The sequence below is a fragment of the Rhinatrema bivittatum genome, chromosome 8 (genome assembly GCF_901001135.1).
Source record: "Rhinatrema bivittatum chromosome 8, aRhiBiv1.1, whole genome shotgun sequence".
NCBI classification, from domain to species: Eukaryota; Metazoa; Chordata; class Amphibia; order Gymnophiona; family Rhinatrematidae; genus Rhinatrema; species Rhinatrema bivittatum.
In genome coordinates, this window is record NC_042622.1 from 265,438,058 (window position 1) to 265,456,512 (window position 18,455).

Sequence of the window (18,455 nt, forward strand, 5' to 3'; positions counted from 1 at the left end):
TCACTCCTGCCCTGCAGCACCCCCTGCTATTCCAGCACTGAGACCCTCACATACGCAGCTCTGCCAATGCACCTCACTCCCGTCCTGCAGTATCCCCTGCTATTCCAGGACTTAGACCCTCACACATGCAGCTCTGCCAATGCACCTCACTCCTGCCCTGCAGCACCCCTGCTATTCCAGGACTGAGACCCTCACACACAGCTCTGCCAATGCACCTCCCTCCTGCCCTGCAGCACTCTCTGCTATTCCAGTACTGAGACCCTCACACACAGCTCTGCCAGTGCACCTCACTCCTGCCCTGCAGCACTCCCTGCTGTTCCAGTACTGAGACCCTCACACACAGCTTTGCCAATGCACCTCACTCCTGTCCTGCAGCATCTCCTGCTCTTCCAGTACTGAGACTCTCACTCACAGCTCTACCAATGCACCTCACTCCTGCCCTGCAGCACCCCCTGCTATTCCAGTACTGAGACCCCCCCACACACAGCTCTGCCAATGCACCTCACTCCTGCCCTGCAGCACCTCCTGCTATTCCAGTACTGAGTCCCTCACACATACAGCTCTACCAATGCACCTCACTCCTGCTCTGCAGCACCTCCTGCTATACCTGTACTAAGACCCTCAGACACAGCTCTGCCAATGCACCTCACTCCTGCTATTCCAGTACTGAGACCCTCACACACAGCTCTGCCCATACACCTCACTCCTGCCCTGCAGCACCTCCTGCTTTCCAGTACTGAGACCCTCACTCACAGCTCTACCAATGCACCTCCCTCCTGTCCTGCAGCACCCCCAGCTATTCCAGTACTGAGAGCCTCACACACAGCTCTGCCAATCCACCTCACTCCTGCCCTGCAGCATCCGTTGCTATTCTAATACTAAGACCCTCACACACACAGCTCTGCCAATGCACCACAGTCCTGCAGTGCATCATCCCCTGCTATTCCAGTACCTTTGCTGGCTGATCTTAGTTTTCTAATCGGTTGGTCACAGGCTTTTTTTTTCCACCTTCCCTTTCTTATTTTATTTCCAATTCCTTTTATATTATCTTTTTTTCTCTCCATCTTCTTCCCTCAAACACACAGTCCTGTTCTCATTCTCACATGCATTTCTCTCTCTCACACACACACAGGCTCTCACTGTCACATGCTTTCTCATATAAAATCATTCATACACTCAGTCTCTCACTGGCACATGCTGTCTGACTCTCACACACACAGGCTCTCTCTCACTCCCACATGCTGTCTTGCTCAAGCACATGCTCTCACTCTCACATGCTCTCTCTCATACAATCATTCATACACAGTCTCTCTCTTGCACATGCTGTCTGACTCTCACACACCCAGGCTCTCTCTCACTCCCACATGCTGTCTTGCTCAAGCACAAGCTCTCACTCTCACATGCTCTCTCTCAAACAATCATTCATACACAGTCTCTCTCTTGCACATGCTGTCTGACTCTCACACACCCAGGCTCTCTCTCAGTCCCACATGCTGTCTTGCTCAAGCACAGGCTCTCACTGTCACATGCTCTCTCTCATACAATCTTTCATACACACAGGCTCTCACTGTCACATGCTGTCTCTCTCACACACACAGAGGCTCTCACATGCTGTCTCTCTCTCACATACACACACAGGCTCTCTCTCACTCCCACATGCTGTCTTGCTCAAGCACAGGCTCTCAATGGCACATGCTCTCTCTCTCACACACACAGAGGCTCTCACATGCTGTCTCTACAAACATTCAGGTCCTCACTCCCACACACAGTCTCTCAATGCATCTCATGCACGCGCACATGCACACTCTACAAACCCTCAGCCTCTCTCTCACCTCTGGGCCTCCTCTTCGCGGGTTGCCGCAGCTTGGGCTCTGCAGCGGTCCTGCTACTGGGCCTCTTCTCGGGCCGCAGCGGCCCTGCTACCGGGCCTCTTCCTCTTCTCTGGCCGCTGAGGTGATTCACGGTGGCCCATAAGCCTGCTCCTCTTCTGCACGCGATGATGCTCCTCCTCCTTCTTGCCCGCGCGGCTCCGGCAACGTTTACTTCCGGGACCGTGTGGGCAGGAAGGAGGAGGAGTATCAGCGCATTTAAACGCAATCTTTTTCTTCGGGCCATGGTGATGTGAGCTCCACCACGGCCCTGCCAATGTGCCTGCCCTGCAGTATCCCCTGCTATTCCAGTACTGAGACCCTCACACACAGCTCTGCCAATGCACCTCACTCCTGCCCTGCAGCACCCCCTGCTATTCCAGTACTGAGACCCTCACACACAGCTCTGCCAATGCACCTCACTCCTGTCCTGCAGCACCCCCTGCTATTCCAGTACTGAAACCATCACACACAGCTCTGCCAGTGCACCTCACTCCTGTCCTGCAGCACTCTCTGCTATTCCAGTACTGAAACCATCACACACAGCTCTGCCAGTGCACCTCACTCCTGCCCTGCAGCACCCCCTGCTATTCCAGTACTGAGACCCCCACACACAGCTCTACCAATGCTCCTCACTCTGGCCCTGCAGCACCCCCTGCTATTCCAGTACTGAGACCCTCACACACAGCTCTGCCAATGCACCTCACTCCTGCCCTGCAGCACCCCTGGTATTCCAATACTGAGACCCTCACACACAGCTCTGCCAATGCACCTCACTCCCGTCCTGCAGTATCTCCTGCTATTCCAGGACTGAGACCCTCACACACAGCTCTGCCAATGCACCTCCCTCCTACCCTGCAGCACCCCTGGTATTCCAATACTGAGACCCTCACACACAGCTCTGCCAATGCACCTCACTCCTGCCCTGCAGCACCCCCTGCTATTCCAATACTGAGACCCTCACACACAGCTCTGCCAGTGCACCTCACTCCTGCCCTGCAGCACCCCCTGCTATTCCAATACTGAGACCCTCACACACAGCTCTGCCAATGCACCTCACTCCTGCCGGCCGCATGAGCCTCCCTGCATGAGCCTCCCTGCGCCTGGGGGGCCGCATGAGCCTCCCTGCGCCTGGGGGGCATTGGCTCCCCTCGGGATACCACTGCTTGCGGCGCCCCCAAATACTTTGGCTGGAATCTTTATAATTAAAAAAAAAAATCACGTGACAGGAGTGACCGGCCCACCCGGGGGAAGCCCGATCCCCCGATAGGTCAAGCCGCCCGTGCAGCTCTGCCAATGCCCCTCACTCCCGCCCTGTAGCACCTCCTGCTATTCCAGTACAGAGACCCTCACTCAGCTTTGGCTTCTGCCCTGCTGGAAACATTCACCTGTCCCTGAGCCTTGAAATCTTTTGATGTCGGCTGAGGCGTAGCTAACAATCTGCTGGTCTCCCCCTACCGATAGAGACTTGGTGCCTGAAGAGCTCAGCTGCCAGGGGGAGAAGAGCTGCTGTACCAGCTTCTGGAGTCTGGGGGAAATGGCGTCAGTCCTCAAATGAGGAGAAAAACAAATCACCACCACCACCACTGCCCCTGCCCATGCGCAGTCAGGACCAGAGAGGCCCACAGAGCTGCAAGAAGCAGCATCTTCCTCCCACCCTGGCCCCACAGCCTGAAGAAGTAACTGCATCATCGGCTTCCCATCCTGCCTCAGCCGTCAGCATGAGTGCGGTCCATGGAGTAACAAAGCAGCAGGAGGAGCCAGCCCAGGAAGTAACATGGGCCTCTTCCACTGCCCCTGCAGCCTGAAGAAGCATGCTTGCAAAGAGAGAGAGAGAGAGAGAACACTAACATCTGTGAGTATGTGTGTGTGTGACAGAGCATGTGAGAGAGAGTAAATGAGCATCTGTGTGTGTGACTGAACATGTGAGTGACAGAGTAAATGAGCATCTGTGTGTGTGTGACTGAACACGTGAGTGACAGAGTAAATGAGCATGTGTGTGTATGTATGTGTATGACTGAGCATGTGAGTGAGAGAGTAAATGAGCATCTGTGTGTATGACTGAGCATATGAGTGAGAGAATAAATGAGCATGTGTGTGTATGTGTGTGTATGGCTGAGCATGTGAGTGAGAGAGTAAATGAGCATGTGTGTGATTGACTGAACATATGAGTGAGAGTAAATGAGCATGTGTGTGTGTATGTGTATGTATGACTGAGCATGTGAGTGAGAGAGTAAATGAGCATCTGTGTATGTATGTGTGTGAGTGAGCATGTGAGTGAGAGTAAATGAGCATGTGTGTGTATGTCTGAGCATGTGAGTGAGAGAGTAAATGAGCATGTGTGTGTATGTGTGTGTGACTGAGCATGTGAGTGAGAGTAAATGAGCATGTGTGTGTATGTGTGTGTATGACTGAGCATGTGAGTGAGAGAGTAAATGAGCATGTGTGTGTATGACTGAGCATGTGAGTGATAGTAAATGAGCATGTGGTGTGTGACTGAGCATGTGAGTGAGAGTAAATGAGCATGTGTGTGTGACTGAGCATGTGAGTGAGAGAGTAAATGAGCATGTGTGTGTATGACTGAGCATGTGAGTGAGAGTAAATGAACATATGTGTGTGTGTGTGACTGAGCATGTGAGTGAGAGTAAATGAGTATGTATTTGTATGTGTGTGTGTGACTGAGCATGTGAGTGAGAGTAAATGAGTATGTATTTGTATGTGTGTGTGTGACTGAGCATGTGAGTGAGAGAGTAAATGAGCATGTGTGTGTATGTGTGTGTGTATGACTGAGCATGTGGGTGAGAGAGTAAATGAGCATGTGTGTATGTGTGTGTATGACTGAGCATGTGAGTGAGAGAGTAAATGAGCATATGTGTATATGACTGAGCATGTGAGTGAGAGTAAATGAGCATGTGTGTGTATGTGTGTGTGTGACTGAGCATGTGAGTGAGAGTAAATGAGCATGTGTGTGTATGTGTATGTATGACTGAGCATGTGAGTGAGAGAGTAAATGAGCATCTGTGTATGTGTGTGTGTGAGTGAGCATGTGAGTGAGAGTAAATGAGCATGTGTGTGTATGACAGCATGTGAGTGAGAGAGTAAATGAGCATGTGTGTGTGTGTGACTGAGCATGTGAGTGAGAGTAAATGAGCATGTGTGTGTATGTGTGTGTATGACTGAGCATGTGAGTGAGTAAATGAGCATGTGTGTGTGTGACTGAGCATGTGAGTGAGAGAGTAAATGAGCATGTTTGTGTATGTGTGTGTGTATGACTGAGCATGTGAGTGAGAGAGTAAATGAGCATGTGTGTGTGTGACTGAGCATGTGAGTGAGAGAGTAAATGAGCATGTGTGTGTGTGTGACTGAGCATGTGAGTGAGAGTAAATGAGCATGTGTGTGTATGACTGAGCATGTGAGTGAGAGAGTAAATGAGCATGTGTGTGTGTGTGTGACTGAGCATGTGAGTGTGAGAGTAAATGAGCATGTGTGTGTGTGTGTATGACTGAGCATGTGAGTGAGAGAGTAAATGAGCATGTGTGTGACTGAGCATGTGTGTGTGTGACTGAGCATGTGAGTGAGAGAGTAAATGAGCATGTGTGTGTGTGACTGAGCATGTGAGTGAGAGAGTAAATGAGCATGTGTGTGTGTGACTGAGCATGTGAGTGAGAGAGTAAATGAGCATGTGAATGTGTGTGTGTGACTGAGCATGTGAGTGAGAGAGTAAATGAGCAAGTGTGTGTGTGTGTGTGTGACTGAGCATGTGCGTGTGTGACTGAGCATGTGAGTGAGAGAGTAAATGAGCATGTGTGTGTATGTGTGTGTGTATGAGTGAGAGAGTAAATGAGCATGTGTGTGTATGTGTGTGTGTGACTGAGCATGTGAGTGAGAGAGTAAATGAGCATTTGTGTGATTGACGGAACATATGAGTGAGAGTAAATGAGCATGTGTGTGATTGACTGAACATATTTATTTATTTATTTATTTATTAACTTTTATTTACCGACATTCGTGCAGCACATCATGCCGGTTTACAAAGAACTCAGATGGGCGATACAATAAAACATTAAAACAAAACGATGTATAAAGAATAAAATAAAGTAAAACCATAACAATGTAATCTTGGAGCAACATACTATTTCTTACAAAACATATGAGTGAGAGTAAATGAGCATGTGTGTGTATGTGTGTGTATGACTGAGCATGTGAGTGAGAGAGTAAATGAGCATGTGTGTGTATGACTGAGCATGTGAGTGAGAGTAAATGAGCATGTGTATGTATGTGTGACTGAGCATATGAGTGAGAGAGTAAATGAGCATGGGTACGCATGTGTGTGGTATAATTGAGCATGTGAGTGAGAGTAAATGAGCATGTGTGTGTGTGACTGAGCATGTGAGTGAGAGAGTAAATGAGCATGTGAGTGAGAGAGTAAATGAGCTTTTGTGTGTGTGTGTGTGTGTGTGTGACTGAGCATGTGAGTGTGAGAGTAAATGAGCATGTGTGTGTGTGTATGACTGAGCATGTAAGTGAGAGAGTAAATGAGCATGTGTGTGTGACTGAGCATGTGTGTGTGACTGAGCATGTGTGTGTGTGACTGAGCATGTGAGTGAGAGAGTAAATGAGCATGTGTGTGTATGTGTGACTGAGCATGTGAGTGAGAGAGTAAATGAGCATGTGTGTGTGACTGAGCATGTGTGTGTGTGACTGAGCATGTGAGTGAGAGAGTAAATGAGCATGTGTGTGTATGTGTGTGTGTGTATGAGTGAGAGAGTAAATGAGCATGTGTGTATGTGTGTGTGACTGAACATGTGAGTGAGAGAGTAAATGAGCATGTGTGTGTATGTGTGTGTATGACTGAGCATGTGAGTGAGAGAGTAAATGAGCATGTGTGTGTATGACTGAGCATGTGAGTGAGAGTAAATGAGCATGGGTACGCATGTGTGTGGTATAATTGAGCATGTGAGTGAGAGTAAATGAGCATGTGTGTGTTAGAGAGAAGGGAGAAAGTTTCTGTGCAATAAACAGCTCCCCCACTGCCCCTCTATTCCACAACAATCTTAGAGCATCTGGAAATCAAACGATCCCAGTAATGGAAAGTGGGGGATTTATTAATCCCTGTTAGTTATAATTATTGGGTATTATTTAATGTCTCTTCTGTTTTGAAATATATGGAAGTTTTTTAATTATTGGATGCTGTCCTGTTTGTCAGCTGTTTTTGAAATATTTCTTTTTATTACTATGCTTTTAGTATCACGAGTGATGTTTTCTATTTCTTTATTTTATTGTTTGATATTTTATGAGGAATGGTGAAGTTTCTGTTTTCACTTATTGCTCTGCACACAGATTGTGGCTTTTTGTGGTTTCCAGTTCAGTATTTGTCTGCACATTTCTGTCTATAATTTATGGTCTCTTTATTCTGTAGGTCGGTGTATGTGATAGAAGTGAAGTATTCTGCTAGCATGTATTTTCTGTGTAGGGATCTATTACAGCCTGGCTTGTTCTGTTTTCCTAGTAGGAGGCATATTGGTGTTTTAGGACCTGGCGTAATATTTACAGTGCTGCCTTTTCATAAGTAGGATATTTACTGTTTGAGTGCTGGCAGTTAGGGCTCTTTTGATAAGGGAGATTTACAATATTGTAATTGCAATTCAATACATGGCTTTCCCAGGGCAAACCCACCCCCAAGGGTCTTTTTCTAAATTCTTTTTGCAGGGTTTCTGGTTGGCACCACAGCAGTACCTGTACATATAATATACACCCAGAAGTGATTATTTTTACCCCACAGTCCTTTCTCATGTAAAATGTTATTATAAATGCATAAGTTTGAATTGTGTATGGGGAGGATGTGGGTGCAAGGCTGTAAGGTTCACCTAGTGTAACTGAGGAGGGGGCAATAGAGGGGAGATTTGGGGAGGTGTAGGACTGGCATAGAACTGGAGGGGGAGAAGGGGGGATGAAATCTAGATGAGTGAATAGAGAGGCCGAGGTAAAGAGAATGAGGAAAAAGAGAATAAAAGGGAAAGATTGATATTAGACAGAGGAGTAGGGAGATACTGACGAGACGGAAGAGAGATGAAACACAAAATGAACAGGAGACCCTGTAAAGGAGTTAGGAGAGCAGTATAAAGAGATGAGGACCAAAGTGTTTAGAAAAATAAAAGTCCGGACAGCCAGAGTAGAAAAGAACATTTTATATTCAGTTTAGTGGATGGACTCTGTGGACTTTGGGAATGTGCAGCTCAGGATCTCTTATTTTGCACAATGCAGGAGGAAATGTGTTTCTTCTTCTTTCTCTGGTGTTGCAGGGCATGCACAGTCTGGTTTCTTGGGGTTTCCAGTTCAGTTTTTGAATGAAGGCTCATGATGGCGCCAGGATCCCCATACTGGTTCCGATTCAGCTGGCGGCCCATAGGGGCAGGAGGAAGCTGCTGGGTCAGAATAAGAATGAACATGAAAGGTCCCATAGAACAGCGAGTCCTGGCTCATGGTGTCGTGTGTTATGTTCAGGTTCAGGGCTCCCTGTTATACTTGGCCATAGCCGCCAAATAGCCTGGCTGCGGCTCTGGGTGTCGGTGTAACTTCATTTCAGTTTGTTCTAGGTTGCATGATTTTATTTTTTTCAGAGGCACTGAAGATGCAGTTTCCTGATCCCTGCTTGGTAAGAGCTCTCTGCTCCCTTCTGGTGATTTCTCATCACTTCCAGACTGTAAATGCGGGTGAGACGTCTCTTAATTTCCTGTGCCTTTTTATCATTATTAACTGCCGGCATTTTATCCCGACTTTCTCTTATTCTCTGAACACAGCTGTGACATGAAGTTAAGAGAAAAGGACTAGAAACTGCTGTTTGCAATGGAAGGAATAAAATTATATCTGAGGTGATAAAATCCTCCGAGCCTCAGACTTTCCCTTCTGCATGCAGTGTTTAGAGGAGGAGGTCAAGGACCAGGGATGACAGGGTCAAATCCTGCTTCTTACTGCCCCATGTATTACCTCAGGTACAACATAGACTCTTAGTCCTCATGGGCAGGGAAATAACTGAAGTACCTGAATTGTAAGTCTCCTTGAGCTCGGATTTTGGAAAAGATGCATAATTAAGTCTGAAATCCAAATCTATTAGATTAACAATGAGGCTGTAGTGTAATTCGTAAATGCAGGAAATGCAGTAATGATTGCTGCTCCCAACTTCCCGCACTCCCTTCCACAGCCTCTGACTAATAGAAGAGCTCTCCCAGCTGCCTGTGCTCCCTGCCACAGCCTTTGACCAACAGAAGAGCTCTCCCAGCCACCTGTGCTCCCACCCACAGCTTCTGACCAATAGAAGAACTCTCCCAACTACCTGTGCTCCCTCCTACCGCCTCTGACCAATAGAAGAGCTCTCCTAGATGCCTGTGCTCCCTCCCACAGCCTCTGACCAATAGAAGAGCTCTCTCAGCCACCTGTGCTCCCTCACAAGACTCTGACCAATAGAAGAGCTCTCCCAGCTGGTTGTGCTCCCTCCCATAAACTCTAACCAATAGAAGAGCTCTCCCAGCTGCCTCTGCTCCCTCCCTCAGCTCTGACCAATAGAAGAGCTCTCCCAGCCACCTGTGCTCCCTCCCACAGCCTCTGACCAATAGAAGAGCTCTTTCAGCCGCCTGTGCTCCCTTCCACAGCCTCTGGTCAATAGAAGAGCTCTCCCAGCTACCTGTGCTCCCTCCCACAGTCTCTGACCAATCGCAGAGCTCTCACAGCTGGCTGTGCTCCCTCCCACAGTCTTTGACCAATAGAAGAGCTCTCCCAACTGGTTGTGCTCCCTCCCACAGTCTCTGACCAATGGCAGAACTCTCCCAGCCGCCTGTGCTCCCTCCCACGGCCACAGAAATAATGCAGGTTTTGGGTTTATGTAGCAGGAAGAGTTTATTTCTCAAGATGTGCAGAGAGGTGGAAGGGTTTACAAATTTCAGGACTATTGTTGAGCGATGGAAGAAGGATCCTTGCCAATGGAGGATGAGTGACAGAATGAGGTCTGACCTATGAGATCTTCCCAGGCTTGATCTGCTCTTACCCAGCAAGGACGGGTGGAAGACATTTTTCAGTAGGATCTAGGATTATCCAAGAGTAGGTGGTGGTCAACAGTGTCAGAAGCAGTGGATATCTCAAGGACAATATAGATTGAATTAAAGGCCTTTGACAGTTGCCATGAACAGGTCATTGGCAATGTTGGCAAGGGTTGCTAGGAGGCTAGATCTGTGGGGATGAAAATTACCCACACCCCACCCCTCACAATAGGAGACCACAGGGTGTATCCCCTAACTCTATCGGCCTGTGCCCCACCTCTCACTCAGCTAAGAACAACCCTCTGCTTCCTACTCTAGTCCCTCTCTTTCCAGGCAGCATGCAGAGAGCAGGAGGGGAAGGGGTGAAGCTGGAGTGGGCAGAGCAGAGCAAGAAAGAGCTAATCCTCTCCTTAATTCAGCCCCTGTCTCCTCTCATTTCCCAGGAGCCATGGATGGAAAAAAACCCAGGCAGAATAAGAGCCCTGTCTTTAGATTTCTCAGCTGTCAGTCCCATATTCTCCATTTCTGACTGATGTCATTCCCTTTGTTTTGTGTCACATAATTAGCAGAAGGATTTAAAGTCATCGGCCCTGATGGGCCTGTGGTCGCTGTTCTGGGTGGAGATGCTGAGTTACCCTGCCGCCTCTCCCCACCCCTCAGCGCAGAGCACATGCAGGTGAGGTGGTTCCGAATCAGCTTTGATTCATTCGTGCACATGTATGAGAACGGGATGGATCGGAACGAGGAACAGATCCCAGAGTACCGAGGCAGGACGGAGCTCATCAGGAATCACATCTCCAATGGCAGCGTCTCGCTGAGGATACACAATGTCGAGCTGAAAGATGAGGGACGTTACACCTGTTTCTTTAGATCTGATACTTACTATGAAGAAGCAACGCTGGAGCTGAAAGTAGCAAGTAAGTGGCAACTTTAATCCTCTTCTGACTTTGCTCCCTTTCTCTGTTTATTCTGACCCTGACTGAATGACATAAGCAGTCTTTAGTGCAGGAGACACAAAGTGCCATATTGTAGCTGCACGGCAGGTCTCCCTGATATTACAGAGATATTGCTAATGAAATAGGCAGAGGAGGGATAGGAGAGATTGGGTATGGAGAATAAGCTCAGGGTACAAGAATAGACAGCGACAAACTGAATAGAGTGGCAATTAGTAATAAATTACTGCAATAAATAATACTAACCAGGAATTGGACCTGACCATATTGTAGGGTGATGAGCGGGGAGTGAGTGAATGAAGCAGATACCCAGGGAAGACTCATGTTAGAGGTGAAAGCAGGGGAGAAAGATCTCCTACTTCCCCTCTCTAAGGCTCTTATGAGGGCTCACTTACTGTCCAGGTTAGCCAGGCACCATTCCTTTACAAGCTCACACCTTACCCTATCAGATATGATTTGTCTTCTGCAGCCCTTGCTTGGGACCTTGCAATCCACCACAGTTACAGGTTCAGCTTGCATAGAGTTTAAGCTCTCCTTAGTTTGGTATAGAAGAAAGCAGATGTTATTTAATCCACTCATCCTTCTCTGTAACTTTCTATTACTATTCCTCATTTCTATAGTGCCACTGAGTGTATGCAGCTCTGTACAAATACACAGAAGGGACAGTCCCTGCTCCATAGAGCTTGCAGTCTAATCATGACAAGCTTACAGGGCAAAAGAGAGAATGATTGCAATCAATAATGCTGTGAGTGGGATAATCAGGGGATAAGATTTAAAAGCAGCCTCAATAAGGTGGGTTCTTTTTAGGCTGCATTTGAATAAGGCAAGAGAGGGAGCAGGATGCCCCATGTCAGAAAGTCTGTTCCAGGTGTATGACGCAGCAAGGTGGAAAGCACAGATAAGAGGGACTTGCCAGAGGAGTGAAGTTCACGAGGAGGGCTATAGGGAGAGGTAAGACAGGGGAGGCAGAGAGGAGCTGCAGAGCAAGGAGCTTGAGCTGTCGATGGAAGCAGGTGGGGCCCCAGTGTAGTGACTTGAGAAGCAGGGTTATATGGGTCAGGCGACACTGCTGGAAGGGAAGTCACACAGCTGAATTTTGGATAGATTGTACAGGAGAGAGATGGTTCACTGGGAGGATGATGGTGTTAATCCACAGTAATTGAGAACAGGGGAAGAGGGGAGAAAGATAAGATGTTCTGTCCTGGCCATGTTGAGTTTAAGGTGGCGGTGGAGATCAGAGCTCCAAGGGAACAAGTCTAGAGGGAGGAGAGAAGAGGACCCAGGACAGAGCCCTGAGCCATCAATAGATTGTGGGTGGTGGTACAAGTGAATGCAGCAGAGCACTCAGTCCTGGGGCTCACCTACCCAGTCAGGTTTTCCACCATGAATATACATGAGGAAAATTTGCAAGTCTATCTCATGCATCTTCATGGTGGATGTCTTGAAAACCTAGGTGTGGCGAGGTGTGTCCCGAGGACCGAGCAGAGAACCCCTGCACCAGAGGACACACTAAAAGTGCGATGGGAGAGGCGAGAAGAGAACCAAGAGTTAAAGAATAAAAAAAAAAAATAGCAATATCATATAACAGTGACTAACAATGATAAGGGACCGATGATTACAAGCCTGGCGACCCTAACCATCCTCCCACCACAGGCAGCTACAGAAACATTTTCAGGGAGGGCCATAGAAATAGTTACGAAAATGCTCCCCCTGCCTTGGGCATCCATGCTCCCCACTAACAGATATTTCTCCTGCTGAGATATTCCTGGCCAGCTGAACAGATAATCTTCCTAAAAAATGCCGAGCAGAACTTTCTGTGGAACCTAGGGGCCTAGATTTTTGGCTGAAACTTCTCCTAAAGTGAAATATGGCAGCCTAGATTTGGGCCACTCATCCCAAATACAGCAGGCTCTGTGCTTCCCTAAGCCAGCGGTCCCTCTGCACTGATATCAGAGAAAAAGGAAATCTCCCTGCAGCCCCGCGATCCTGCCCAGCCTGGTGATGCCCCTCCCAGCCATTCCAGTATCGGATAAGAGACCTCCCGCGAGGATTCCCAAGCTGCACCGGCATCTCTCGTCTTATCGGCCCAGCGTCCACCACACCTCTAGCATCAGAGCAATGAAGGAAGCCAGGACAGTAAGAGGCAAGAGCGAGTCCTCCTGCCGGCTCTGCTTTGGGAGGATTTCAGGAGGATTCTGGGGAGCAGGAGGGAATGGCTGGGCTGCGGGGGCATTTCTCTTATTTTGGGGCAATTGGGCTTGCACCTGCATCTAGATGAGCTGCCTTTGCATCTAATTTTGGCCGACTACATTTGGCACCTAAAATTTCTCCCTCAACTTAAATCCACTTACTATCTCCCTCCCATTTTTAGCCCCCTAAGTGTAGGTACCTCATAGATTAAGTTCCCTAAAAGTATGTGTTGAGGCAGGGGTAGGGGGTTTAACTTTGAGGGATCCCTCTAGGTCAGAGCTTTCCAAACTGTTCATGTTGGTGACACACTTTTTAGACAAACATAATTTCGGGACACAGTAATTCAGTCTACTAGCAAACCAGAGGTTGTATGCAGTGTAACAAAGGAAAAAAGAAACATCACCCATCCTTATAAAACAAATCAAGAAATATAAAATCATCAGCAGTAAAACTGTACTAACAAAAAGAACATATTTCGAAACAGCTGATGAGTGGAATATCCAATAATTAAAAACTCATATAAAACATTTCCAGATACCAACAAAATATTTCAAAATAGCAGACACAAAGACCCAGTAATGAAAAATAATAAGGATACAAACATTTTTTTGCTCTGCATACCTGGGAACGTTTGATATCCAGGTGTCCTGAGATTGTTCTGAATTAGCAGGAGGCGGGGTGGTTTGCTTGGAACTTTCTCCTCTCTCAGTCACATACCAGCGCTCTCTCTCACACTGGCTCTCAATGACACACCTATACACACATGCACTCAGTACTCACATATACACATGCTTTTTCTCTCTCACTTATATAGGCTCTTAATTACACATTTACACACATGCTGTCTATCTTTTCACGCTTACAGACACACAGGCTTTCAATCACACACATACATGCTGTCTTTTTCTCTCACACACAGACTCTCATTCACATGCTTACAAACATGTCCTCTCTTTCTCTCATTTACACACAGGCTCTCAATCACATACTCACATGCTCCCTCACCTAAATCAGCTCTCAATCACACACAGACACACATGGTCTCTCTCTCTCATTTAAACACAGGCTTTCAATCACATACTCACATGCTCCATCACCTAAACCAGCTCTCAATCACACACAGACACACATGGTCTCTCTCTCTCATTTAAACACAGGCTCTCAATCACATACTCACATGCTCCATCACCTAAACCAGCTCTCAATCACACACAGACACACATGATCTCTCTCTTACTTATACACACAGGCTCTTAATCATACATACACATGATTTCTCTCACACACAAAGGATCTCAATCATACACACATACTCTTTCACACAAACAGGTTTTCAATCACAAACTTACACATACAGGTTCCCAATGGTAAACTTACATTCATGCTCTCTCTCTCACAGGCAGGCTCTCAATCACAGACATACTCTCTTTCACATGTACAGGCTCTCAATCATTCACATACATGCAATCTCTCACTCTCTCATACACACACACAGGGCCCCGCGGCCCGGAAGAGGAAGTGGAGAGTATCGGGTGAGTGCGCGGCAAGAAGAGGCCACGCTAGTGCGCTCGGCATCGGCCCGAAGAAAAGAAGACTGCAACGCGGCTCGGAGGAAAATGAAGAGGTTCAACCGCGGCCGATGGGACTCCGCCTCCGCGAGGGCTGAAAATGAAGAGGTTAGCGTTGGGAGGAGGCTGCTGCTGCCGCGAGTTCCCGGGGTGGGGGAGAGAGATAGTGAATGAGCGAGCAGCAGCAGCAGCCTCCTCCCAACGCTAACCTCTTCATTTTCAGCCCTCGCGGAGGTGGAGTCCCATCAGCCGCGGTTGAACCTCTTCATTTTCCTCCGAGCCGCGCTGCAGTCTTCTTTTCTTCGGGCCGATGCCGAGCGCACTAGCGTGGCCTCTTCTTGCCGCGCACTCACCCGATACTCTCCACTTCCTCTTCCGGGGGGGGGGGGGGGCGGGAAGAAGAGAGCACGCCGGTGCCGCTGACTCCAGCTGTCCTGCCGCGTTCCGCCCGGGCGGAGGAGGACCGGGGAGCAGCTGGGTCAGCGGGAAAGTGTGGCGATACTTGTCTGCGAGCCAGATGCAGCATATCTGGCTCGGAGCCATGGGTTCCCGGTCCCTGCACTTGCCGGTGTGTCACGTGCACCGGGCTTGCGCGACACACCGGCACACCTCAGGCGACACAGTAAAGTGTCACGACACACACTTTGGAAAGCTCTGCTCTAGGTGTTTGAACCCCACTGATGAACCTCCTCATACCAGATAATGTTCAAAGCAACCTAGCTCACAGCAGGAGGTGGAAGGCAATCTCACCAGTCCAATGGAGAAATGAAAAAGATATGGCAAGGAATTTAATGTGCAGGCAATTTGAAGCATTTAATGATTGCAATAAAGAGCTGAGTATTTTTGCTTTTTCAGTGGCGGACATGGTCCCCCGACATGGAGCGTGTTTCGTAGACTGCGTCAGGAGGGACCAATCACACAAGCAACGCTCAAAAGTTTGAATGAACAGCATTAGCAATCTAGCTGCATATTTTTCCTTATGGCAAAGAGGGTGTAGTCATGGCTGAGGGGAATGTGGACAAGTAAAGTAAACATGGGTATTTCATTTTGGCTTGCGTAAACTGGATCTTGACTTGAGGCGGGGGATGGAGTGGATGTCCTCCTGAGAGCCCTTCCAGATCCAGCTTTCTATGAATCTTTTTTCAAGCAATGTTTCCCTGTTTGTACCCGGATCAGTCCAGACTCCTGGGGTTTTGCCTCCCTACTAGCAGATGGAGACAGAGAGAGTCTCACTGACACTGTACATAACCCAGTGTGCCGCCTGCAGTCCCTCAGTATTTCTCTGTCTCCAGCAGTTCCCTGTGCGTACCCAGATCAGTCCAGACTCCTGGGTTTTGCCTCCCTTCCAGCAGATGGAGACAGAGAGAGTCTCACTGACACTGTACATAACCCAGTGTGCCACCTGCACTCCCTCAGTATTTCTCTGTCTCCAGCAGTTCCCTGTATGTACCCGAATCAGTCCAGACTCCTGGGTTTTACCTCCCTGCCAGCAGATGGAGACAGAGAGAGTCTCACTGACACTGTACATAACCCAGTGTGCCACCTGCACTCCCTCAGTATTTCTCTGTCTCCAGCAGTTCCCTGTATGTACCCGAATCAGTCCAGACTCCTGGGTTTTACCTCCCTGCCAGCAGATGGAGACAGAGAGAGTCTCACTGACACTGTACATAACCCAGTGTGCCGCCTGCAGTCCCTCAGTATTTCTCTGTCTCCAGCAGTTCCCTGTGCGTACCCAGATCAGTCCAGACTCCTGGGTTTTGCCTCCCTTCCAGCAGATGGAGACAGAGAGAGTCTCACTGACACTGTACATAACCCAGTGTGCCACCTGCACTCCCTCAGTATTTCTCTGTCTCCAGCAGTTCCCTGTATGTACCCGAATCAGTCCAGACTCCTGGGTTTTACCTCCCTGCCAGCAGATGGAGACAGAGAGAGTCTCACTGACACTGTACATAACCCAGTGTGCCACCTGCACTTCCTCAGTATTTCTCTGTCTCCAGCAGTTCCCTGTATGTACCCGAATCAGTCCAGACTCCTGGGTTTTACCTCCCTGCCAGCAGATGGAGACAGAGAGAGTCTCACTGACACTGTACATAACCTAGTGTGCCACCTGCACTCCCTCAGTATTTCTCTGTCTCCAGCAGATGGTGGAGGTGCAAAATCCTGCAGTCTGAGATAAAAGATGAAGAAGGAAGACCAGCAGGTTACAGGATTAAGCTTCTAGCCTCCTTGGGGGGGGGGGGTGTCTGGTCCTGGTGGGACTATCCCCCCTGGTATTTGAGGCAGGCGAGCGGAGGGCCAGGGACCCTGTAAGCTCTATGCCAGGTGACTGGAGAAGAGCGGTGCTGGTCCCGCTTCACAAGAGTGGGAGCAGAGAGAAGGCCGGAAACTACAGATCGGTTAGCATCAATTGGTGGTGGGAAAAGTAATGGAGATTCTGCTGAAGGAAAGGATAGTGAACTATCTACAATTCAGTGGGTTACTCGATCAGAGGCAGCATGGATTCACCAGGGGAAGGTCCTGTCAGATGAATCTATTGATTTCTTTGATTGGGTGACTAGAGAACTGGATCAGGGGAGAGCGCTTGATGTCATTTACTTGGATTTTAGTAAAGCTTTGGACACGGTCCTACACAGAAGACTCATCAACAAAATGAGAAGCTTCAGAGTCAGCTCCAAGGTGGTGGCATGGATTACAAACTGGTTGACGGGTAAAAGACAACGGGTGATGGTAAATGGATCCTACTCTGAAGAGAGAATGGTGTTAAGTGGAGTGCCACAGGGATCGGTGTTGGGACCGGTTCTGTTCAACATCTTCGTGAGCGACATCGCGGACGGGATAGCAGGTAAAGTTTGTCTATTTGCGGATGATACTAAGATCTGCAACAGAGTGGACACGCCGGAAGGAGTGGAGAGAATGAGACTGGATTTAAGGAAGCTGGAAGAGTGGACGAAGATATGGCAGCTGAGATTCAATGCCAAGAATGCAGAGTCATGCATCTGCGGTGTGATAATCCAAAACAACTGTATGCATTGGGGGGTGAAGGGCTGATGTGCATGGAGCAGGAGAGAGACCTTAGGGTGATAGTGTCTAACGACCGGAAGTCGACGAAGCAGTGTGACACAGCGATAGCCAAATCCAGAAGAATGCTGGGCTGCACAGAGAGAGGAATATCTAGTAAGAAAAGGGAAGTGATAATCCCCTTGTACAGGTCCTTGATGAGGCCTCACCTGGAGTACTGTGTTCAGTTCTGGAGACCGTATCTCCATAGGAAGAGACAGGATGGAGGCGGTCCAGAGAAGGATGACCAACATGGTGGGTGATCTCCCTCGAATGACTTATGAGGAGAGGTTGTAGAACCTGAATATGTACACCCTGGAGGAGAGGAGTAGCAGGGGGAATATGATACAGACCTTCAGATACTTGAAAGGTTTTATTGATCCATGGTCATCAACAAACCTTTTCCATTGTTCGGGATAAGCCACCAAAAGAGGCTGGAGCATGCAGATTCAGTGACAGAAGATGTGAATGTCCCCAAAATGGCCGCCGTTCCTGCACTCACAGGGAACAGAGCTACAGCAAGCAGCCTTAGAACCTCTCAACCCACGCTGTCGTGGAGATGCCACCATGGGTCCCCCTGATGTGCCTCACCAGTGGTGAAGTATCGGACACAGGGACCTGTATGAGAGAAGCACAGAGAGGCCGTCCCACAGACGGAGCAGCAGAGCTCACTAGAAATGCCGGGCTGCAGCGAGGACCATGCGGGCAGAGGAAGCAAGTGGGAGAAGCAACTGCAAGAAAACAAACTAATCCCTGAAAAGCCTCACAGCCCGACTGAAAGGAGAA

General features: G+C 48.5%; 1 protein-coding gene across 1 annotated transcript in view; it reads left to right on the forward strand.

The window, feature by feature from the left end:
• Nucleotides 1–18,455, forward strand: part of LOC115098354 (butyrophilin subfamily 1 member A1-like) — a 59,462-nt gene that overhangs the window by 6,770 nt on the left and 34,237 nt on the right. The window contains exons 2-3 of the mRNA XM_029614896.1: nucleotides 8,489–8,581; nucleotides 10,468–10,818. Of these exons, the coding sequence (XP_029470756.1) occupies nucleotides 8,500–8,581; nucleotides 10,468–10,818 (433 nt within the window). The 5' untranslated portion in view covers nucleotides 8,489–8,499. The remainder of the gene's footprint in view (nucleotides 1–8,488; nucleotides 8,582–10,467; nucleotides 10,819–18,455) is intronic.